Below are 26,203 nucleotides of genomic sequence, written 5' to 3'. Positions count from 1 at the left end.
CTCATCTCCTCGTGGGATGGTGCGAGTCTGCGACCTGCTCCTGAAGAAGAAGCCGCTGCCGCAGCAACACCACAAGGCCAAGCGTAACCGGACTTGCCGACCCCCCAGCAGCAGCGAAAGCAGCAGCGACAGCGACAACAGCGGCGGCGGTGGAGGCGGTGGCGGAGGCGGCGGAGGCGGCGGCGGCACCAGCAGCAACAACAGCGAGGAAGAAGAGGACGACGACGACGAGGAAGAGGAGGTTTCTGAGGCAAGGGCCTGGTTTCAAGGGAAGGAGGGAGGAAGGGAGCGTAAAGGGTAGGGGCCAAAGGTGGGAGGGGACTTGCGGTGGGACAGATTCCTGTGGGCTTGATCTGTCTTAGGGGCCAGGCTTTCCACTGCCCGCTTTCTTTCCCCGGCCGAATTTGTGAGGTCTGGACATGTGGGGGAGGGTAGCTGACACGTGGGGGTGGGAGGACCACGGAGTGCACAGAGTTGGTGAACAGCACGTTACCCTGGCATGGTTCACTCGGTTTAGGATGGAGGGAATCTCTTAGATTCCCTCTTTGCCCAGCCGGCGGGGTCGGCCTTGGGCCAGTAGGGCCGTGTTACTCCTGGGGCGGGGGCGGGACCAAAGCTGGAGGGGTAAGATAATAGGTAGATGATTCTCGTGAGGAACGACTAGGAGGTTGGTAAATTTCTCCCACTTGTGAGGTGGAGGGGAGCAGTTTTGGGGGGAGGCAAGGTTGTAATGGACTCAGAGCTAGGTATTTGTGTACGTGAGAGACACGTGAGAAGCTGTACTTTTCCATACTGTTCTGCTGCAGGTTTTTTTTTTTTTTCATAACTATTGTGGCTGCTGAAGTAACCTTCACTTCCTCAATCTCTCAAGGATTTTGGATGAACTGATCTTATGTCCATATACATTTATATGTAACTCAGTGGATGAAAAATATGTTTGATCCTTACATGTACATACTCTTACATTTTCAAATGCTTCCTTGGTGAGGAAGAATTAAGCTAGGCCCTGTTGCTTTCCACATAACGTCAGGCAGCTGAAGAGTCTGCTTTGGAGCCAGGCTTGGTTGTGGTGAGTTGGAATAGGAAGGCCTCTTGGTTTGTCCTAGTGATCTGGTTTCATAATAACTGTTTATAATTTTTCCTGGGTCCACAGACAGGCGGCGTTGCAGGACCTCATTCTTCAAAGAAGACCATTTAACCAAAACTCAGTAAAACATACCAGCCATACTGAGAACAAGCGAAGAAGAGTTAGCCTTACTAGTTAGCAGCTCTTTTGTAACTCTTTTGTCCACTCCCTGAAATGGAAGCTTGAAAATCTTGATCTGAAGAAAGTAGTTGTAACTTAAGGCAGCAGAAGGAAAGCAGCTTTAAAGGCTGATTATAAATTAACTTATAAGAGAGAACAACTGAATTATCTAGAAGTACCACTTGCCATTTATTCTTTTCCACAAGCACAGCTAATTTTGGTAAAAGGCTGGTTTTTCGAAAATTGCATTATTGGAACTTGGGTTCCCTAATTTCAAATAGGGAAATACCTTTTAAAGAATTTGAGACTTGTCTGTTAGTAGAAGACCAGATTCTCTTTGACCTCAGGCTGGATGAAGTTATATCGGTAGAGATGTAATAAATAGTTCGTGCGTGTATACCAAAAAGATGGACACTGCCTGCTATTTCATTTAGCCTACTGAATTCTAAGGGTAGGTTTGTAGTGATAGATTTTGTATTGACCTAGTTGGGTGTTTCAGGATAGTGTGTTGCTCAGCCTGCATATGAAACAGTGAAGAGAAGGATGTGACAGGATCCTTATTTCTAGTAAAATCTATTATATGGTAGTTAGAATCATTCAATTGTATTATTTTTACAGAGATGAGAAACATTTTAGAGATAATCTCATCTAACCCGTTTATTTTAAAAATGAGACTTTTTTTTTTTTTTTTTTTTTTTTAAGGAAACTGGTTGTGGTGGTAACAGCAAAAGTGGAAATCAGAGTTTTCTAATGATTCAGACCAGTATACTTTTCATGACAATTTATTCCCTGTATCTCCCTCCTGACCTTTTTCAAAAACTAGGCGGTCAATTGCAAGGTAACACAATCATGCAGCTATGGGCAAAATACCAATATTTTATTAAGATTTTAAATTCTCAGATAAAGTATCAAGCTCTGGTTTGGAACTTAATATGAAGTTGAGTGCAGTACTTACTGAAATATTGTTCTCTAAACTTCACATACCTAGATAGTTCTGTCCATTTGAATTGAGCCAAATAAGCAAAACTTTTAGTAATTCATTAAATCATGTAGAATAGGCTTAAGTTTGTAGGTGTGTTAGTTTTGTGAGTTGGGTTTGTTTTCCTTGGAAGATAGGAATGGTATATGTTGACTGATCAACTAGGGGAGTGTTTTCTTTGTTTTTAATATGCTTTATTCTGTCTTCTGTACAGTGGTGTAAACAGTGGGTTTGTCATTTGTTATGGAGCTGAGTCAGGAGAAATAAGTGGAAGAAAGCACAACCATTTGTATAAATCTATACAGGTACATGATGAGGGATAAGCAGACAGGAGGACAGTATGTCTCTGCACCTGCCTCCATCCTTGACCAGAATAGAGAAATAAATAAATGTAATTGTCACTGTACACTATAAGCTAAATGGATGAGTTGTGCAGTGTTTTTCATTTCATTACCATTTTATTGACATGTTAGCAGAAGTTTAACTTTCTAGAGCTAGGAAATCTTGTGGCTAATACTTAATTGTACTTACTTCCTTTCTGTTATTGGCTACACAATGAAAAATATGGATAACGTCTTTGAGATTATTCTTCCAATAAAAAAATCATTGAAAGGTTAAGAAGGAGTAAGAAAGGTTATAGTTTTGGGATATTTAACCTACAAAAGTGGAGGATAATTTAACAAGAATATATATGTTTACTTCGATGAAATGCTAGCTGGATATTTTGTATATCTGCTGAAAGAGGGAACACTGGAAGGAAAGGAGATTCAATTTAAATAAAAGCTTTATTTGAATGTTCAAGAACAAGAATCTAATTTTTACTAAACGTTAGCGTAGGTTATTGAGAATTGGATTTTCTCTTCAGTATTTCAGAATAAGGATAATCATGTTTTAGATAATTTGTGTAACTTCAGATATTCCTTTACCCACCTCCCCAATCTGATGCAAAACCTTAGATCAAAAACTGAAAATTGCAGTAATTTCCTCAGCTTTCAATGGGTGACTAACCAATATAGAAAATAGAAATGTATTTCCTAACATAAGAGTTGTGATGCGCATCTTTTCCGATTAGTGGATTTCCGATTAGATGGAGCTTGGATTCATATCTTTGGTCCATCACACACTACGTTTGTGATCTTGGGCAAGTTACATAACCTCTCTCCAGTTTCCTTACATGTTAATGGTGATAATAGTAGATTCTGTCTTATAGCATTGTTTTGAGAATTAAATGAGTTAATACAGTTTTCATGTATTCCCATTTTCACCCTTACACTGTGGTGTTGTCATATTTGTTTCGTTATTCATAAATGTTTGGAGTTTCTACTATATGGTAGGAGTTTTACTGTACTGAGTAAGCAGCGGTGAGCAAAACTATTTTAAGACATTGATTTAAAAATATACCAATGATTAAATATAAGTTTGAGGAAGTATGAGAGTGAAAGCAAATGGTTAAATGTATATCCTGAATAAAGTATATGAGAAGTATACAGATGTTCGGAGGGGATATTCATACTCATTTTAAAGGCAAAGATACTAGGTTAGAAGGGTTTTAGGTAACTTCATTAGGGTCACGTAGCTGATAAGTGGCAGAGCGGACTTAACCTGTGTTTGTTTGATTCAAAGCAAAGCCTGCCTATTCATTCACTCATTCACATACTCTGGTATGCCGTATGATGTTGAGTACGACATCAGTGATGTTGGCATTTCAGATGAGTTAAAACAAATTCAGATAGCATAGGGGAAGATACTTTTTGGCAGTAGGACAACCACTGAAGACAAATTAGCTACCCTGAGCTTTGCTTTTCTTGTTCTGAAAAGCTCATTAAAAAAAAAAAAAAGAAATACAGAGAAGTACAGATAAATATATTCATATTTCCACCATTTAGAATTAACAGTTGCTAACAGAATGAAACTTTATAGTGAAAACCACCTTGTCTAGAGGCAATCTTTTTGCTTCTCCCTGCCTTTCAAGACTTAGGCTTTTTAAGCTTATCTTAGAAAAAAAAAATTTCCTTTTAAATAGGAGATGTTAACTTAGGGTCTGGATAGGCTGTGAATACCCTGGAGTTAAACTCAAGATTTTGTTGAAGGTGCTTATAAGTTGTTGTTGTTGTTTTTCTTTTTTTCTTCCCTTAACCTGTAGTATGTGTGTAAAACTTTCATTAGATACCATACTCAGAAGTATATGACCACCTCCTCCCTCCTTCCTACCTTGTTATTTTGAAACATTCTCACTGCGTGGTTGTGGGAAATCAGGTGAGCATTTATATGGATTGTTTAGAATTGGGAAACTTGCTTCTAAGGTAATGTGGTAATGAAGAAGGCATATTTATGTTGTGAAGTAGGGGGTCGCAGATTTATCTGTTCTTTCTGGTAAATTAGCCCTATGCCTACTCTCTCTTCTCTTAAATTCTCATATTTTGCCTTTTAATCGATGAAGCATTTTCATCTAGTCTGCTATGTTCTGTCAGATCCAAAGACAGAAAACTTGTCTTACATATCTCTCTATCTCCTACTGCACCGTACCATGTGTGTTATTAATAAATCATAGCGTCTTACCTTTGCTAGGATTTGGTGAAGTCAGATCTCTGAAGTAAACATAGTTTATAAATGTATCTTATTTAGTTACTTTGGACATATTTGGTACCTCAAGTCTTTTTTATTTTTTTAAAGATTTCTTCTTTTTTCAAAATATTTATGTATTTATTTATTTGGTTGCATTGGGTCTTAGTTGTGGCAGGCGGGCCCCTTAGTTGTGGCTTGCGGGCTCCTTAATTGCGGCTCGCCAGCTCCTTAGTTGTAGCATGCGAACTCTTAGTTGCAGTGTGCATGTGGGATCTAGTTCCCTGACCAGGGATCTGCACTGGGAGCGCAGAGTCTTATCCACTTGCGCCACCAGGGAAGTCCCTGGACCTCAAGTCTTAAGGTAACAGAACTTGGTTGCAGCTATTTATGGTGGACCCGTCAGATGCTTTTATGGGATTCTAATTACTCAGTTTAGTCTAGTCATTAACCTCACCAACCTAATTGGAGCTAGTATTGTGAAAGTTTTAACTGTTGAATAATCATCAAAGCAGTACATTTTGACTCCCAGAAATTCACTAGACTATTTGCTAGACTGCTTCTACTAGCATCCAAATTAGACCATCAGTTGACTAGGAGGTTGATTTTTAGGCCCTTGAGAGTATTTGCACTTATGACAGTATATTCTGCATTTTTTAAGGATAATTTAGTGGCTTAGGAAATGTGGATATAATGAGCTTCCTTATAATTTTTCCGTACTTGACCATAGACAAAAAGGAATTTTTACTTCCTAATGGTATGTGAATTAGTGCCTGCTGATACCACTTATATTTTTGTTAGGACCGATAGGGGGCACCAACATCCATGGTAACCTATTCCAAATCTGACTAACTTGCTTCAGCTTTCACCTTTTGAAAAAAAAAAACCAAGTCATTAGGGAATAGAAGGTGATGGGTGCTTGGAACCTTACCTTTCTGGTAGAGTTATGCCTATCCATTTGCCACCCAGAAGCAAAATACCCTTCCTGACTTAACGGTGTTTTTACTTCTTAACTTTTTTTTTCTTTTGTCTTTAGAAACTATTCTTATTCAATCATGAGGGGAAGTGGAATTGTAGAGCATTATAGGTATCATTTTATCATGATTTGTAATTTAGGGTTTTAATTATTGAAAAGGGACATGCTGGAAATTTTATCTTCCCCAAGAATGCTATGAAAAAATCAATATAGACTTAATTATTGAAAGCATAACTTAGGTTGGCTTCTGTCATCCTACGAAACTCATAAACATTACCTGATCTTTTTAGAGTTGACTTTTTACGTTTACTTCAGGGTGAAACTAGAGATAAAAGAGGGTCAGGTGGAAAAACATGTAAATATCACAGTACTTTAGGAATTCCTTTTAGAGCCAGTATTATTAGTGTTCTTATAGATAATTTTGATATATAATAAAATCTCTGAAAGTATGCAGATAGATCATATTGAATTGTACTGATGGGAATGGACAACAAGATTATTGAGAATAGATTGAAAATTTTAAATAGGTTTATATGAGTCATGGGTAAAAAAATGTGCTTTTTTGATTAAATGGTCTGAAACAAAGCATGCTTTTTCAGTAAAAGTTCAACATAATGTTAAACAAGGTTAAATAAGTTATTAGAGATAACCAAAGTCATAATTCTAATTTTAAATAATGCTAAGATACATCTGCAAAAAATAGATTATATATATTTCTGCCTGCTGTACCGTGAAAATGATTACTAAAACTAAGGAAGTTCTAGAGAGAGAGTTTAAAAATGATTGGAGGGTGAGGGATGGAATCCATGATCAAGGAGGACTGCTGATTATCCTTAATTATATTCTCATTGCTCTTATTATTTAATGTTCAAATTAACCAGTTACTCAAACTGAGTCACAACATGTATTAGTGTTATTTCAATTTTGAAAATAAGTAAACTCATTTCTCATTTCTTGAGATTATTTGAAAGTATAGACTAGACATGGCAAATTTATGAAACTAGTTTATAGCTGTGCATCTCCAGTAGGGTGTATTCCCCTCCCGAGTTATCATTTGGTCTCATTTAATCTTTAATTTTTTAATCCTTCCTGCCCCCCAGTAAAAAGAAAGGAACAGAAAAGAAAAAAATAAAAGTGGAGAAATAAAAGACCTATCCTAAAATTAATTCTTGGCTTGGTCTTTCCTCGTGGAGTATTTTTTAATTAAAGAACATTTGAATGAAAAATATTTCAGAGAGATCTGTGGAAAAATTGGTTTCATCAGTTTTGAATTTGGAATAAAAAAACATTAACATGAAGTTCTGTTTTCCTTTTCTTCTTTCCTATTGCCCTAAATCTGAAACCTGAGAAGAAAAGGAAGTCTTCCTGTTTGTGTTACACCAAATCTGTTTTCAGTTTAGTCTTTAACCCCATTATTGTCTTTTCCCTTCTCTGTACCACATTTCCCTCTTGTTTTTTATATGAAGTTAATAACAAAAATAGTCCTGTTGCAAAGCCTCTAGTGTAGTTCTTACTAGTGTGAGATTTGGTATAGGAGTTGATTCTTTTACTTGCCAAACATTTATTGTGTATCTACTATGTGTGGCTGTTTTTACTATATAATAATCTCAACCATTTCCTTCTCAGGGAATATGAAAAAGTTAGCTATATTTAAAATCATAGCTCTATATAGTTAGTAAAACTTTTAAACTTGCACACGTGAAAACTTAACAGTGATGAATTCTGTTTTTTATGATTTTTAGAAGATAAGTATCACTATTAGTATATTTTTCTAACTAAGTTTATTTAAGAGGCATTATTGAGACCTAGCATAATCACTTCGGAATTTTGAGGGTTTTGAAGAAATTGAGACATTATTCCCAGCTTCATAAAATTTAAATCTTATTGAGACAAAATTAATAATAATTTAAAACTGTGAGGATGATTTTAATCCTGTATGATTACTTTACTTGGGAGTCTAACAGTTTTCAGTGTATCTGTGTGCCTTTAGAATTGGTCTCATTATAGGGATTGTTCTGTTTTTGCATACTGATAGTGTAGACTTTACATCTTTTATGAGTATCTCTTGGAATACTCACTAATTTGGGGTATTTTTTTTTATTTAAAAATTTTTTTTAAGATGAGGCCTGTTGTGTGATACTTTTTTAGAGTGTCCTTGACTACTAAGTTACACCAAAGAAACATTCATTCTGATTTTACCCTGAAGATTTTGTAGTAAGAAAAGAGGTAGCTATACTAGTATACTTATGGTTGCTGCAGGTAGAGATGGGTTAAAATATGAAAAATTGAGTTACAGGGCAATATCAAGTGCAATGTTAAATATCTTTTAAATTAGATCTTAAATACAGTGTTTCTATAATTAAACATTATTAATTAATTAAGCATACATATTTGTAGAAACTTACACATATTTGTAGAAAATTTGACAAAAATCAAAAAATATCTAAGGAATACAAAAATCACCTAATCTTTTTTCCAGAATTAATCATTATTATTTGAAATCATCTTTGCATTCTTTTTTTCCTCAGATAATGATTACATATTTATTTAACTATAAAAACTAGTGACGCTTGTTTTGTAAAAAAAAAAAAAAATAGAGTCTTCTAATACATGAAGGTTTTATCCAACTCTTAGAGTAAATGCTGCTAACAGCTTGGTGTATATCACATGGTCTAGTTTCTTTGTTGATGAGAGTGAGTTGAATGAGAGAGATGGTGTGGGTGTGGGTATGTGTGTGTGTGGGGGGGGGTGTCTGAGAGAGTATGTTAGGATTTGGCTCATTCTCATTTACTTATGAATGTTTCACAGTATGATGTTCATAATTTATTTGATCTTTTATGTTGGTAGACAGATTGTTTTCAGGACATTGCTATCACATACACATTGCTGAAGTGAACATCCTTTTACAGTTATTTTTGAGTACAAAAGTATTTCTTTGGAATGGATTCCTGGAAATGGAATTTAAGGGCCAGAGGTTATTCACGTGTTAATTTGATAAATGCTCCCAAGTTTTACTTCCATCAGCAGTGTGTAAGAATGCCACTGGATTTGATCATCTTAGTTTTTAAAATCTGTTAAACAAAAAATAGTGTTTTGTTTTCCTTATTACTGTTGACGTTGAGCAAATTTTCCTGTTTATTTTTTATTTGGATTTCTTTTGAAAATTTCCTGTTTTATCTATTATTACAGTTGTTACTTATTCTATTAGAGTTTTTTTTTTCTTAGTGATTTGTGATGCTGTTTATATTTATGGGTATTAATCTTTCACGGTGTTGTTGCAACATTTTCTCTGTTTACATTATTTTCACAATGTAGAAAATTTTTTATTTTTTTGTAGTAAGATGAATTATTCTTTTATGACTCCTTCTTTACCCCAGTATTTAAACAAAATTTCTTAGATATTTTCTTTTGATACTTCTATACTTTTTTTCCCAAAGATACATGGATATCTTTTTGGATATAGTATTTAATTGTTTATCCATTTCTTATTTACTCTTTTCATCAGCATTTGACCTTGCTGACCAATCCTTGCCTCTTAAAAAGTGCTATTCTCTTTGCTAATGTAATACCACCCTCTCCTGTTTTTACATTACTAGCTGTTTTTTTTGGTCTTCTTGCTTCCTCCCACCCCCTTCACTGTACATCCTTTGGTTATTTAGTACATCATTGCTCATTCCTGGGCCCTTTTTGGTCTTTTATCTGCTTACTTCTTAGGAGGGCTTTTATCTGCTTACTTCTTAGGTGATTTTATCTAGTTTTGTGTCTTTATATATGCATCTGCTAATGACTCTCAAGTTTATATCTCCAATATAAACCTTTCTTCTTGAGTACCGGGCTAAAACTTCTGGCCACCCAACAGTTGTACAAACCTTTCTTCCAACACATAGTCTTCTTTCTTCCTCAAGAGAATCAATCCAAAGTCCCATCTGGATACTACATATAGCTCACAGTGTAGGATATCTACATAATGCTTGTCCTCTTAATTCAGTCCAGTAATCTGTAAAATAATAAAAAACGTATCTATCCTTCCTTTGCCCAACCCATTGTACAGTGGTGAATAGGAATAGGATAATCATAATGACAGCTTCTTTGGAGAAGGAAGGAGTAAGTAGACAGCAGTCATTGGTCCATAGTAACAATGAAATCCTTCTGGACAGGAGAAGACTGCCCTGGCAACTATGTAAAATCCTTGGTTAAACTCTGATTTTGCTCTCTGGGAGGAATGCCCTTTTGAATATTGTGTGTGTCCTTGGCTTTGTTCTTTGGTGATTATTCCTTGTTATCTTCCTTTGCCACATCTGAAGTAGTAGGCATTTGAGATTGCAAAACTTTTATGGCACTGTACTAGTTGGCATACATTTAGGGGCTGCAGGGTTACTTAAAGTCCAGTTATAGAGTTTTATAGGCCAGTAATGTGGTTTGATGGTAAATCTGTCTCAAACATTTAATAGATTTTTGTTCTGTTTTCTTTAAGTCAGTACCATGTGATATTAACTACAGCAGGTCTCTTTTTGTCATATTTTTTTTTGAAATCAACTCATTCTCTTACTTCTCTCTCTACTAGGCCTTTTCATTTCTCCCTGTGTTACCTGGCTACCTTGAGGGCATCTGAAATAATAGGCTTGGGTGACATATCAGTCAAGATTTAACCAGAGAGGCAGAACAAGTAGGAGGTTTATATATGCTAGATAGATAGATAGGTATGTATTAAGAAGTTTATTACAAGGAATTGGCTTATACAGTTCTGGGGGCTGGCTAACAAATCTAAAATTTGTAAGGTAAGCAGTTGAAAAGGTAAGAGCTCAGGCAGGCTGGAACACATGTGCATATGCTGAAGCTGTTCTCCATAGACAATTAGGAAAGGAAGATCCGGTGAAGGGATAGCAGCTATAGACTCAGCTGGTATTTGGAGTCACATTTGTCAGGAAGAATCCAGTCTCTTTTAAGAGCTCAGCTGACTAGGTCCAGCTCACTAAGGATGATCACCCTAGCTTATTAGGGACTTTAATTATATCTGCAAATCCCGCCCCCCACCTCTAACAGCAGCACCTAGATTAGTGTCTGAATAACTGAGAGAAAGTATTTACCAAATGGCTGTTGCCCTTCTTTCCTCTTAGTTTACCCTAACCAAGTTGACACATCAAAAATCATCATAGGTGGGAAAGAAACACCCTGTACCTGATCTTTGCTACTGTCTGACAAAGAATCTTTGCGGTCAGAAACTTAACTCCTTGTGTTTGGAATGCAGAAACAACTGCCTTTCCCAAACCTGAGAGACCCCAAATTAGACTGTTATAGAGTAGGGTTTGCTACTGAGAGATCTTCTCTCAGTGGCACTATTTTTGTGTCTATCTCTGCTTACAAACTGCCTTATTCACAGTTGAGTTGATCTTTCTAGTTATTCTTGAAACAGCTAACACATCAATATTTTGAGTTTTTCTAATTGCTTATCTTGGAGCTCCATACCTGGTAGTCTTGTGGTGTGCCCTACTCGTTATTGCAGGCAAGAGTTTTACAAGATGCTTTGCTACTACATAAGACTTGCTGGCTTCGCAGCCTGATACGCTTCCTTGCTACCTGCCTTCTAAGCCTTATCAGAATTTTTAGGAATTTGTTATTGCAGCATTCCACTACTAATTTACTTAGTTACGGTATAGGATGGGTTATTTGAACAAAGAGACTCTAAAATACATGAAGTTCAAACAGGGTAGATTATGTGATAATCTGGGAGTAGTCCTTCATGTCATTCGTAGATCTAAGTTTCTACTGTTTTGTTACACCATCCCTTAACCTGTGCTGTCTAATATGGTAGTAACTAGCCATATATGGCTACTGAGCACTTGAAATGTGGGTCTGGATTTTTAATTTTATTTAATTTTAAATTAATGTAATTTAAATAATCATATGTGGCTAGTGGCTACCATATTGGAGAATGAAGATATAGAATGTTTCCATCATCACAGAAAGTTTTATTGAATAGCTGTGCCTTAGAGTGTTGACTTCATCTACAAGTTCTAATCTGGTTTACCAGCATTATGTCCATGTTTCACCCTATTGTGGGCTGAATTGTGTTTCCTCACAATTCATGCTGAAGCCCTAACCCCCAGTATCTCAGGATGTGACAGGTTAAATCAGGTCATGTAGGGTGTGCTCTAATCCAGTCTGACAGGCATCCTTATAAGAAGAAGAAATTTGGACATAAAAAGAGACACCAGGGATGTGTACACAGAGAGAAAAGGCCATGTGAGGGCACAGTGAGAAGACGGCTATCTGTAAACCAAGGAGAGAGGCCTTAGAAGAAACTACACCTGCTGACACCTTGATCTTGGATTTCTAGCCTCAGTAACTGTGAGAAAATAAATTGCTGTTGTTTAAGCCACCCGGTCTATGTATTTTGCAAGGCAGCCCTTGCAAACTAATACACAGCCCATGAGAAATAAGAAATAGAAAAGTGAGCACAGATAGCTTCCTTTTAAGGAGTTGACCAAGAAATTGCAAACATTACTTCCTGTTATATCCTGTTGGCCAGAACTTAGTTATATGTCCATACCTAGGACCTAGCTCTTGCTCTATGGCCATTATACCCAGATACAACTTGTGGGAGAAGTGTTTTACTAAAAGAAAAAGGGGAGTGTGGATATTGGGGGATAATTAAAGACTTACACCAATATAATTCTAGGATTACATTGTCCTTATGGCTAGCAATATAAGAAAAAAGTCACTTCTGGCTCCTGAAATATTCTTTTTGACCTAGTTTGGGTCATGTGTCCATTCCTGAACCAGCAACTTCTACTACGGAAGAAGATTTCTTTGTTCAGGCCTACATCATGTCTTTCCACTCCATCTTGGAGGTGGACTAGGAGAGGTCATTCCCACCTGAGCCATCTCTCTCCATCTTTGCTGCCATCACCCTAGTGCTGGCTATTATCTTACTTAGACTTTATAGCAGCCTCCTAATTTGATCTCCTAGCTTTCTCTTCTGGTCTCACCATACTCCATTTATTATTCATGCAACAACTAAGCTAATCTTTCTGAAATGTAAATCGTTATTTGACTTCTCATCTCTCTTAGAATAAAGCCCAAACTTCTAACTTGGCCTTAGGATGTTATATTGACTCCAATAAATGATTGTCTTTTGTCTCTTTTTCAGTATTTATATCTGTCGTTTGTTTTTCTTCTCTTATTGCATCAGATTTGAACAGGCCCAAAATGTTGAATAAAAGTGGTAATATAGGCTATCCTTGTCTTTCCCTTGTTTTAATGGGAGTGCTGTTGGGTCACTATTAAGTATAATCCTTTATCAATTTAGTATATCTCTTTCTTTTACCCTACTAAATATTAGCAGAAATGTATACTGAATTTTATCAAATGCTTTTTTGGCATCTATTGAAAAGATCGTTTCTTCCTCTCCCTCCAATCTCTTCAAATAATGAATTGCGATAATAAATTTCCTAATTACCTGTGTTTGAGATACTTATTATGATGTAGTTTTCTTTTAACATACTGTTGGGTTTGATTTCATTAAGCTTTTGACTTATATTTTCTATGGAGATTATTCATTTCATATTAGATTTTCAAATTTATTGGGAGAAACTATAGATAATTTCCTTCTTACATCAGTCTTATAAAATTTGTGCTTTATAGATTTAATTTATATGCATCCTTTTTCCTTTCAATCTTATATGTTGTATTTTTAACTGTTTTTGCCATTGAGCTGTTAGAAGTTCGATCAGGTGCTTTATTTGATCTCTTTATAGTCAAGTAATTTTTTAAGTGGCTTAAGTAATTTAGTGTGTACTTCTTAATTGTATATAATTTAAACAATTTAATAACAATACAACAAAAATTTTATTGTTTTAAGCACTTAAGTGTACAGTTCAGTAATGTTAAGTGTATTCACATTGTTGTGTAACCGATCTTCAGAACTTTTTCATCTGGTAAAACTGAAATTCTCTACTCCTTAGACAGCAACTTTCCATTCTCCTTTCCGCCAACTCCTGGCAGCTAACATTCTACTTTCTGTTTCTATGAATTTGACTACTTTAGATACTTCATATAAGTAGTACTTGTCTTTTTGTGACTGGCTTATTTCACTTAACATGACGTCCTGAGATTCATACTTGTTGTATCATGTAACAGGATTTCCTTCCCTTCTAAGACTGAATATCCCATTGTACGTATATATACCACATTTTGTTTTATCCATATATCCATCGACGGACATTTGGGTTGCTTCCACCTCTTGGCTTATTGTGCCTGTTAATTTTTACACTCAATTCTTGTAATTCGAATTTATACTGGCTTTGGAGGAAGACATGAACTTAGTCTTATGTTTCCAAATAGTTAATCCGTTGATTTAGCTATTTCATCATCTATCCTTTCCCACTATTTGAAGTACTACCTTTATTTCATATATTTAGACAATAGAACAATAGACTGGGTTATATCTGCTCAGTATGTATATCTTTATATGTATTGTATTTGTATAACCTTAAGGCCCACGTACTAAAATTAGTTGTTTGTACTAAGCAATTTCCTGTGCTTTTTGATAAGTAGCTAACATATGTAGGGTTTTATGGTTAACAAAGTAATGTAATTTTTCATCTTACTTAGTGGTCTTTTGAAAAAAAAAATATATATATATATATTTTTTTACTGCCTGTTAAGCCTGTAAGCAGGGTTGGCTTCTTTCTTTCCTTTCTTCCCTCCCTCTCTTCCAGATTTCTACTAAAGAAGTAAAGGTGCCTTCAGCACCAGCATCTGTACCATGTTCTTATTGATTTGTGATGTCATTAGCCTTAACTAGGCTGCCTTTGGACTTGAACACCTCCATAACACTATTAGGGCAGGATCTACAAACTATGAATGTGTTTTAGTTCTCTTGCATTATCATTCCAGTGTTCTTTCGTTTTGTTTCAATATTTTAAAAATATATTTCAAATAAACCAGGAATAATTTAATACTTATGCAGTTGCTATTCAGGAAATGCCAAAATAGCAGAGCTGCTATATGACCTGAGATAGATGTTTTAATTCTATTGAAGAGATGATACATCTTTTAAACTGAACCTATGCTAAAGTATGTAGCAAAGTTACTAAACTATGACTGATGTTTATTTAATGTTGGTGGAGTCTTAAAGGGAGATTGCATTATCTTTTTTTTGTTATTAAATCATGTAGTAAATGTAAATTGTGTACTTGTGTAAACAAATTTTTGTTTTGCATAAATGGGGTCATTATAAAAATATTACGAAAATTTCTTTTTAAAATTAATGGTCTTATCATAGACTCTTCCCATATAAATACACTTATCGTTTATCTTATTCTTCTTAATGGCTGTGGAATGTTCCCTTGTCAGGTATCATGACTTCCCTGGTTTTATTGAGTGTTTTGGCTGTGTCCAGTGTTCTACTACAAACAATACTGCAGTGGACTCTTTGATATGTATCTCTGTGTATGTGTGTCTGTATTTTGGTAGGATGTATTCCAATGGTGAAAGTGCTAGACCAAGGGTACATGGGTCTCTTCCTGTAACTCCCATTTCGTTATGTGTATGAGCACTGTACTTTTAAAACTACAGTGGTTTTGTAGTGGTTTAGTATGTTTTAGGATGTGCTATGTCAGATGTCAGCTTTCAAGCCCCATTAATATCTATTCTCTGTGGATGTCACTCTGTTAGCTGCCTTACCCATTAAGAGCCAGATAAAATATCACCTCTTCCCTGAAAGTATTCATAACACTTAGAACATTGGGTAATTATCACCTCAATAACTAATATTTTAATAACTAGTATTTTAATGAGTGCTTACTATATACCAGGCACAGTTCTAATTGCTTTATGTATAGTATCTCATTTAACCCTCACAACTCTAAGAGGTAGATAATAATATTATCCACAGTTTGTAGTTGAAAAAAAATCAGGGAAAAGAATAACTTGCTCAAGGTCACAGTAAATGATGGAAATAAGATGCAAACATGGGCAGTCTCACATCAAAGTCTGCTTTTTTTAACTTCTATAGTTCACTGCCTCCCTACTACTCTTTCATGGTCTCCTTAGTAATTGCTCAAGAGATGTTTTGTATAAATTGTAGAACTCATGAGCTTATTTCATGTTGCATTTTGGTCATCTTTACAGATCTGTGTGAATGACATCTTTTTCTAGTTTATGACTTACCCCTGGGTCATTATACGTAAGCAGTAATAGTCCTGGTACGTTTAAGAGTCGGTTAGAACACCAGATTATAAAACTGCACCCCACACCCTTCAAAAAAAAGACTTTATAGGAGTGTAGTTAATGTTGCTCTGTTCTGTTACATCTTGTTGTTTCCCTAACTCCGTCTTGGGAAAAATTCATGTGATTGATCTTGAGATGGATTTCATAGATTGTGAGTGAATCGTATACTATTCTTCCCCTTTTCTGGGACATCAAGTGAAAATAGATACCTTGTAGGTGACCTCTTTTATAGTAAGTTCTTAAAATGTGAAGTGAGAAGAATGCTTAGACCCTACTACATCTCTCAATTCATGCTGTCAAGTAAGTGTGATGCGCAAGCTAAATCTCTCAGAGCCTCACCTAAGAGGGACATCATAATACCTTCTTTTGCTGGGGGTCAGATGAGCTAAGTGTGTGAAAACATTTGTGAACTATAACAGTCTCCGTAAATATTAGTTTTTAAAACTGAAGTTTGAGGAAGAATGGAGAGTGTTGTAAAAATGGGGTTACTGACTAGTAATATGTTTGGTTGTTTTTAAAAAATACAATTTAAAATCTGTAAGTTAGAAAAATCTGACTCTTTTATTTTCTTTCCTGACTCCATTTAATTTGATTATTTTATTGAATTCATAGACTGCCAATAAAACTCTTCAGCTGTAATTGTGCATGTGGGTTAATTTAGGTGAAGCCAGTGTTAGCATAGGAAGTGGGATTCTGTAATGAAGCTTCCACAAATAATAGTTGTGTGGGTTAAATGATGTTTTAGGATTATATCCTGGATTCATTAGATCTTTAGTATTTAAATAGAATATATTCTTAAATTCCCCCAGAATTTAAAGTTTTTTACTACTTAATCATACTGTTAATAAAGAGGGACAGATAAGAGTAATGGGAAAGTCAACATCCTTTTCTTACTCTTTTATCTCCTTTTCTGGGAATGATGAGGCAAGCCGTATTCGGTGACTTCTCTGCTGTAGGCTTAGCAGGTGATTCAGTGGTTCTAGATAAAATGGCCAGGTATCAAAGCAAAGATCTGACCATGCTGTTTTCTTAAGTCTCAGAACTTTTTTGTTTTTAAATAAATTTATTTATTTTTGGCTGCATTGGGTCTTCGTTGCTGCGCATGGGTTTTCTCTAGTTGTGGCGAGTGGGGGCTACTCTTCGTTGTGGTGCGCGGGCTTCTCATTGTGGTGGCTTCTCGTTGTGGAGCATGGGCTCTAGGCACATGGGCTTCAGTATTTGTGGCATGTGGGCTCAGTAGTTGTGGTTTGCAGGCCCTAGAGCACAGGCTCAGTAATTGTGGCACGCTGGCTTAGTTGCTCCATGACATGTGGGATCTTCCCGGACCAGGGCTTGAACCCGTGTCCCCTGCATTGGCAGGCGGATTCTTAATCACTGCGCCACCAGGGAAGCCCCTTAAGTCTCAGAACTTTGATAACATATCCCTAACTTACTTTGTGGATTGTTCTTTCATTTGTACCTTTCCTTCCTTTTTTTTTCTTACTCTACCCAGTATTACCACCTCTCAGTCCAAGATCCACTCCACTATTCGACCCAGTTTGCTGGCTCCAACCCAAACTCTGGTACTGAGTTATCTTAGCCAGAGCCGTGTTCTGGAATATATTTTAAGTTGTTAATGTGTTTTAGGTATGTGGGAGGTGTTTTGATATGTAGAAGTTCTTGCCTACTTTAGCCTTATCACCAGATCCTCTTATCTTGTATGCCAAGACATAAAAAACATGGGCTTGGTATTGCAGCTTTTTGTCTCCATGTATGAGCAACTTCGTTTTGTTTCCCATGGAGCCCAGAAGAATAGCAAGGGGAGTCATTCATTGGCTTAGACAACCTTGAATGTTAAGATTCATAAATCTTAATCAAATACTAAGGGCTTCTGACCTTACTACTAGAAGCAGAAGTTTCCCTGAAAATCTTAATTGAAGGGTCAGATTTCAGTTTCATTAAACCCCAGGCATGTGAATACTTGGCAATTTCTGTGCCTGACATAAAATTACATTCCATTATGAAATAGCCCATTGCCTTTGAATTTGTTTTCCAATATTTCTCCTGGAAAAAAAACATTATATGGAAAAAGTTTAAAATCAAGTTGGGAAACTTTTGCATCCTGCTTTAATACTTTGTGACTTTGGGAAAATTACTGTTTAACCTCATTTTCTTCATCCATGTTGGGACTAATAATTTTTTCTAACAGAGTTTTTCTAAAGAATGGAGATAATCTCTATATCTAGTACACTGTCTTATATGTTGGAGGTATTCATTACTTAGTTTTTTTGTATTTAATTGTTAAATGTAATTCTTGAATGAAGTTGTCATTGTTCTTTTCCAGTCAGGAGCAGTTTTCTTTACCTTTTTTAGGTCATGGATTTTAGTTAGATTCTGATGAAAACTGTGGACCCCTTCTCCCTCATATGTACTTAAATATATACATACAGCATTTTGCAAATTTCAGGAGGCTAGAACTTTTGAGGCATAGGTCTATGAACCGTGAATTATTTACCTTAGGTGACGAGTACTGGATTTCATCTTTCATCCACTGAGGAGTTCAATGACCTTCTGTGCTTTTTATCACCTCTAAAATTAAAAAGTAAACAACCCCTTCCATACCTCTCCTCAAATAATCATATCAAAACTAAAGAATTTTTCTTCCAGAAGTTGACACTATATAACCTTTCAGAGAGTTTTCTTTGGATATATAATAGATTAGAACATTTTAAATCACTACCAGTCTTTCCTCCTTTGTTCTTTTTGAAACCATTGGAATCTTGACTCAGAAAAGACTAGTTAAGAGATAATTGGTTTCTATATATGCTTTTCTTTCCCTAGAGGTATGAAGGATGTCTTAGGAAATGATAGGATGCACTTAATAAAGTTTATAGCTATTTCCTCATTCTGTGATTAACACCAAACTATAAAGCTTTAATTTTATTTCTTCTGGCTTATTTTACAATTTTTGTCTTAACTTTTCTTTTAAATATGGTGCATTGAGTACATTCCTTTAACTTTCTTTCTTCCCAACATCCCACTTATATGGTTTAAAGATTGAACTAAACCGCAGTTTTGAAAAGCAAGGGACAGATGTTATTACACTGGTCAAACTACCTTAAAGAGGAGTAAAAGGACTTCATTAGCTCTGTAGCTTTATATGTGCTCAGATGTGTGTGGGGAAGGAGGGAAGATCCATCTTTAGGCATGGATAAGTCCATATTTGAATAATATCATCAGTACTGGTTTTCTTTCAACATTTTAGTCTCTCCTTTCTTCTGTATTAGTTTTATTTTCAGCCAGGCAAAGATGGCTGCTAGAGGAGAGCGGGGATGGGATATTATTCTAGCCAGACCTGGGTCATGTGGCCACCCCAGTGGTAGCTGGGAAGACTCACTTCCACCCAAATCACATGTAATATTTCCCCACGGACAAGAGGGATTATATTACTAGAAAAAGGGACCGGGGAGAGTGTGTGTTGAACAGTAAAATTACAGTTGACAGTCCACTACAGGTACCATCAGAGGACAAGAAATTATGAAGAAGATAGGAAGTTCATGGGATTGGATTGACAGCAAAATCTCAAAGGAAACTGGAACTCAAGATACCAGAGGTAAGCTCAGGATTTCCTAGGGGAACCTCAGAAAGACTCCAAGCTTGGAGTCAACAAGTACAGAGAACAGTAGTGGGCAATTGCGTAATAATCAGGAATCTTTTAAAGAATTATTTTCCAAAGTGCTGCATTAGTTGGACCTCCTTCCTGCCCTTTCTCCAGTCTTAACAGCCCTGGTGGCAGTCATGCCTGCCCTCAGGCCAGAAGTCTAAGAACTGTTCTCTTTTAAGAAAGTAGATTAGCAATTCAGTAGGACATCTGAGGTGTTGGAACCTGAGAGAGAAGCAGAGGCACTGAAGCATGCCTCTTCAGAGAATAGCAGTTTTGGCGGATCCCAGCAAGTTTAACTTCCTGTCTAGGTACCTTTCTGGGATACCTGCTTAAATAGTACTACCCTCCCATTTAAGGGAGACACCATTTGGGAAAACAAATTCGAACAACCTCAGAGAGAGCCAAAAGTAATCTTTTTTATGCCAATATAAACAGACAGACAGTTGAGGAGAATAAAGATGGAAGAGGATTAAGATGAAAGAAAGAACAGCTGACCTCAGATAAAATTCAGAAGAAAACTTCAAAGAAAAAAAAGTGTAATATGTATTTTACTAAGATTCAAGAACATGTTGCAATGATTAATCATAATTTCATTGAAAAAGTGGTAGAGAACCAGGACAGATTTTGAAAATTATGAAGATAAATTTTAATGGATGGGTTAAATAACAATTTAGCATGAATCAAGACTGAGTTGTTGATTTGGAGCCAAAGAGGAGGAACTCTGTGTATGTGAAGCCAAAAAAAAAAAAAAACAAAGAAAAAAAGTCTGGAAAAATTGAGAGAAAAAGAGTACGGAAAATACATCACAAAGTTTTCATATCTGTAAATATGAGTTCTAGAAGTAAAGAACAGGAAGGTGGAAAGGAGAAAAATATTGAAAGAAATAATTGAAGAAATATCATGAGCCAGAGAAAGATAATGAATTTCAGATTAAAGGAACCCATCTAGTACCACACAGGATGAATGGAAAAAGACCTATATCTAGACACATCTGGCAAAATTTCAGAACTCTAAGGATAAAAAGAAAATCCTCAGTTACTGCCAGAGACAGGGAATAAAAAATGGAAAATCAGGGCTTCCCTGGTGGCGCAGTGGTTGAGAGTCCACCTGCCAGTGCAGGGGACACGGGTTCGTGCCCCGGTCCGGGAGGATCCCACATGCCGCGGAGCGGCTGGGCCCGTGAGCCATGGCCGCTGAGCCTGCCCGTCCGGAGCCTGTGCTCCGCAACGGGAGAGGCCACAACAGTGAGAGGCCCGCGTACCGCAAAAAAAAAAAAAAAGGAAAATCAAGTAACTGAGTTCTTAGCAGCCGTGCTGAATGCTTGAAGATAGTGAAGCAGTATTTTCATCATTTGGGGGAAAATATTGAACTTAAATTTTTTATAGTTAACCACATTATTTATCATATGAGGACAAGTATATTTTTATATTTAGAAAAACTATATACTTTATATGAAAATATTTGAGACACTATAATACAGTGGAAAATATAATCCAAGATAGAGGATATGGTGGTAGGGCAGTGTCGGGGGTAGGAAACTGGTAGCTACAGTGGCAGTCTTGGGTCTTCAAAAAGAGCCAAAGAGAGGGCTTCCCTGGTGGCGCAGTGGTTGAGAGTCCACCTGCCGATGCAGTGGACATGGGTTCGTGCCCCGGTCCGGGAAGATCCCACATGCCATGGAGCGGCTGGGCCCGTGAGTCATGGCCGCTGAGCCTGCACGTCCGGAGCCTGTGCTCCGCAACGGGAGAGGCCACAACAGTGAGAGGCTCAAATACCGCAAAAAAAAAAAAAAAAAAAAAAAAAATGAACCAAAGAGAGCTAGAAGAAAATTCAAGTGCTGCCACTCTTAGAAAACGTGGACAATTCTATTTCAACCAGTAATGTCTAAATGATATAAAATTACATTCTCTTCAGTGATTAGTATTTACTTAGTCACATTATAAATGCAGTTAATTAATTTTTAGTTTTTAGAATCAACCTAGAAAATATATAAGATAGACTTGATTATAGTTATGGAATAGTTAAGGAGTATAGTTATAAACCTTTATAATATAAAAATAATATAACCTATAAAATTGCGAGATAGAGGGCAACAAAGGAAGGGTTAGTGCTCATTTCTTCAATGGACAGTCAATACATAGCACATAAAAATTGGTGAATCAAGAAACAGAAGTAAAATGGTGTTAAAGTTAAGCTTGTAACCGCACTAGAAGTCAGTTAACAGCGTTAACAGTGTATTGCCATTTTGTTTCAGGCCAGTAACAAAAAGACTTACTGTTCATCTTGTGCTTTTGTGGCCTTTGAATTTTTTAAAAATCACACTTGCATGCATCATATTTATAATATTAAAAAGATTGCAGATGTGTTTCATTTATCTACTTAAATAATAATACTTTTATTTATAAAGTGCCATTCCAGGACCACATGGTTTTTAGAAATTCTGTGAGGTAGGTAGAAATGGAGGACATACGGAAATTAATTCCAGGAAATTGGAAAGTTGCATAGAATACAAATATGAATACTCTTATGTAAGATGCATAATTATTTCTTGACTGGCTTACACTCTTTATTTTGTATGTCAATTCCGGAGTCCCTTCCATGATTCTTTTTTTTTTTTTTTTTAATTTTATTTATTTATGGCTGTGTTGGGTCTTCGTTTCTGTGCGAGGGCTTTCTCTAGCTGCGGCAAGTGAGGGCCACTCTTCATCACGGTGCGCAGGCCTCTCACTATCGCGGTCTCTCTTGTTGCGGAGCACAGGCTCCAGACGCGCAGGCTCAGTAATTGTGGCTCACGGGCCCAGTTGCTCCGTGGCATGTGGGATCTTCCCAGATCAGGGCTCGAACCCGTGTCCCCTGCGTTGGCAGGCAGATTCTCAACCACTGCGTCACCAGGGAAGCCCTTCCATGATTCTTTTAAAAAAAAAAGTTTGTTAAAAATTTGGATGTATGGGAAAATTCTGAGTCCTTCTTCCCACCAGTGCCTTTAAATAAGATGACATTTTCTCTGACATACTGAAGACTGGGATTAGAAGCCTGGTTTTTCCATAAGAAGAAAGTCATGTGATCAAGGAGAGCTACAGCTACTGGCGGCAGGGTATATCTTCTGGAAAAACTGGAAGAAAAGATGGGAATAGAGATGGCCTTTTTTATCTTTCTAAAGGTAGAGCTTATCTTATGTCCCTAGCTGGACAATATTTGTTGAATGAAAGAATTTATTTTGATGCTACTTCAACTTAAAGATAGGTTGGCATCCTGTTTCTACTGTACATAGGTAAAATGTTTTTTGAAAGCCTAATTTTAGGAGTGTTGCATCAGAAACATCTTTTGGGAAGCACATTTCTAATTGTATGTTTTTCATATTTGATTTTAAAAATCATGAAATATTATGATGTTATATACATTTAAGTACTGAAAGTGTAAACTGCCAAGACCCTAAGACCTAAGTACACTATCTATAATGATTCTACTTAAATTATACAGTTTTCTAGGCAAGCTGGAGTGCTTAAAAAGAAATCAAATTATGCAAATATATACCCTTAAAATAACTTATGAGAAATACTTTAAAAACTAAGCATTTTACTGGAAATTGTGGAATTTGTGTTAGAGAGAGATGGTTTACCTGAGCGTACAAAAATGAATATTAAAGTATAAAATTATATTTGGCAATTCAGTTATGCTTTTAAACATTTTGTAAGCTATTGGTTTTTCAGTGGCTACCCTTTAAAGAATATTAACTGCCTTCACTGAGAGACCTTGGCATATGTGTTCTTGAAGAGGATGGGAATTGTCAAGTAATTGTAAATATAGTTGATTTTGTTAAGAAATTGATGAAAGAGCTATTGAGAGATATGAATGTGGGTTAAATTTGGTTTCATAAAACAATAGTAGTGATTTCATAAAACATGCTAGTGTTTATCTGTTACACACATAAAAGTTGTTATACATTAACTTCTGTTTTCTTAGCTGGTGTTAGTTTTTATTAGATTTGGTAGTAAAACTGAATATCTGAAATTTGTGGGGGAAGTTGAAAGTAATGGTAGTAACATTGCTTCTAACATAGCTGTGTTGTGAGATATCTTCATGATGACCAAAGAGTCACAGTTACATTGACTGAAATCAGTATTTCTTTATATATATATATATATATATGTAATATATGGGGTTTGTGTTGGGCTCTCTGGTCAGGATCAGATTAGTGGAAAAGGGACCCCATTTTGCAATTTTTGGCCTAGTTTTTTGAGGATATAGACAATTTAATGTAATACATTTCCTAGGAGATGGAATTATGAGTCTGAAAGAGTACTTGCAATAATTGCTTGCAGGCAAACCATTCCAGATTTGTTATGAATAGACTAGGCTAGAAACAGCAGAGTGGTAATTGGTATCATGAGAAACCAGACTGATTGGAGCTTGCTGCCAGCAACTCTAGGCCATCAAGCAACCAGAGAAGGAGTTGAGATTGCAAGGTTCCTTGGGTAGTTTTTGCATCCTGATTATTTTCCATGCCTTTGATACTGTCTTAAGTGACCTGGAGCTGTTTCTTGTGTCCCCTAGAGCAGGGGGTCCCCAATTCCCGGGCTGTTAAGAACGCAGGCCGCACAGCAGGAGGTCAGTGGCGATGAAGCAGAGCTTCATCTGCCACTTCCCTTCACTCCCCATGGCTGGCATTACTGCATGAACTATCCCCCCGCTCACCGCCAGGTCCTTGGAAAAATAGTCTTCCACGTAACCGGTCCCTGGTTCCAAAAAGATTGGGGACCGCTGCCCTAGAGTAGGACAGTCGTCCTTCCAGAAGGGTGGTAGAAATTGGTTAACTCAAAAAAATTAGCTTTGGACTTGTCTCTTGTTGTAATTCGCATTTTTATCCCCAGGCTCTCTACTCTCCCCACCACTGTGCTTGTGGGGTTGGGGTAGGATGGTAGGCTGTGTGTGTGTGTGTGTGTGTGTGTGTGTGTGTGTGTGTGTGGTATATTTATTTTTGTTGGTAGATACTTGTTGCTTTGGAACAGAAGAAATTGAGAGCACTGTACTATCACTAGATTTAGCCTATTTGAAACAAAACCAAAAAATGTTGAAGTAAGTTATTCCTATTATATATGTACTTGTTTATTTTTATTTGAAATGTTGTACAGACAAATTTGGGAGGTGAATGTTCTCCAAAAACAATAAAAATCTTGTCAATTTTGTATACGTAGAACCTATTGTGAAATACTAGGAAAAGAATGAATTCATGGTGTGACCTAGCATCGGTAGAGACAACAAGTGCAAGTGTCCAGCAGACACAACTGTAATTGCAGATGTGAAAGGAGGGAAAGCTGTTTTGTTTCTTACTTTGCTTAGTCTGTTACTTATATTTGGACAAGACTGTGGTTGTATTTAATTCTATACATGGGACACATCTGGATGAAATATTTGTTTAAATATAATACTTTCTGTACTGTTCTGAATGGAGTTTTGAGTTTTATTTATTAGTTAGATTAAAGAAAAATGGAAAGGGACTATATATCAGAGAAGATGAAAAAATCATTGAAGATTTTGATTTTAGACTGTTGAAAATCAGGATCAAGTTTTTCTAGATTATAGACTCTTGAAGGTGCAGTAACTATTTGTCATTCTATATCCATTGTGTAGTATAAAGCCTGTCACCTAGTAAGCACTCAGTAAATATTTGTATAAATGAATGATCAAAATAGTAATGATCTTTCAAAAGAAAGTTTACTAGGGCCTTTTTATAGCATTAGCCTTGAGAAAAATTTTATTTAAGCAATAAATATCCTTCCTCACATTTAGAATATACTAATGGATGGCCTTTTCATGATTTATATATTAGGTTATAATTTTATATATCCTTACTTAATCCTTTGTTACCTAAGCCTTTTAGGTGTTCCTCACACATCTAGAAGCCTGTCCAACTATTAACATTTATTTTGGAGGTTCTGGTGAAGTTTTAATTATTCTTATTTTTAAACATTATCATCAAAGTTTGACCTGGGGGCTTCCCTGGTGGCGCAGTGGTTGAGAGTCCGCCTGCCAATGCAGGGGACGCAGGTTCATGCCCCGTTCCGGGAAGATCCCACATGCCGCGGAGCGGCTGTGCCCGTGAGCCATGGCCGCTGGGCCTGCGCGTCCAGAGCCTGTGCTCCGCGATGGGAGAGGCCACAACAGTGAGAGGCCTGCGTACCGCAAAAAGAAAAAAAAAAATTTGACCTGGGATACATGTCAAGAAACTGTGATAGAAGCTGTTTAGTGCTCTTTGTGTTAATAAAAACCTATCTTTTTCATCTTAGTTTGCGTTCGATTTTTTTTCCAAGAATGATGGAAGGATTACTTTAGAAATTTATGCTTTAGAAATGAATAGTTTGAAATAAATGTGGAAGGCAAACAAATGAGTACCCAACAGTATTTTATTAATTTAGTTTAGTAAGAACATACCCAAAGAATTCTGGATCTTTATGATACTGAATTCTGGCAGAAACTTCACAACTTAGTTAAAGAGTCCATTAAACCTGGGTGGAATTTGTATTTAACCAAAGTAGATTTTTTAAAAGTGTCATTTGATTCACC

At 36.5% G+C, this 26,203-nt stretch overlaps 1 protein-coding gene across 7 annotated transcripts in view; it reads left to right on the top strand.

Moving 5' to 3' along the window:
• Positions 1 to 6: 6 nt before the first annotated feature.
• Positions 7 to 26,203, top strand: part of ANKRD17 (ankyrin repeat domain 17) — a 160,973-nt gene continuing 134,776 nt past the window's right edge. For all 7 annotated transcript variants that reach the window (XM_024754072.1, XM_024754067.1, XM_024754066.1 and 4 more), the window contains exon 1: positions 7 to 250. In XM_024754072.1, the coding sequence (XP_024609840.1) occupies positions 17 to 250 (234 nt within the window). In that variant the 5' untranslated portion in view covers positions 7 to 16. The remainder of the gene's footprint in view (positions 251 to 26,203) is intronic.

This window comes from Neophocaena asiaeorientalis, unplaced genomic scaffold, assembly GCF_003031525.2.
Source record: "Neophocaena asiaeorientalis asiaeorientalis breed wild unplaced genomic scaffold, Neophocaena_asiaeorientalis_V1.1 scaffold148, whole genome shotgun sequence".
Taxonomy (NCBI): Eukaryota; Metazoa; Chordata; class Mammalia; order Artiodactyla; family Phocoenidae; genus Neophocaena; species Neophocaena asiaeorientalis.
Note: the sequence above shows the minus strand (reverse complement) of the source record. Positions and strands in the feature narration are given on the sequence as shown.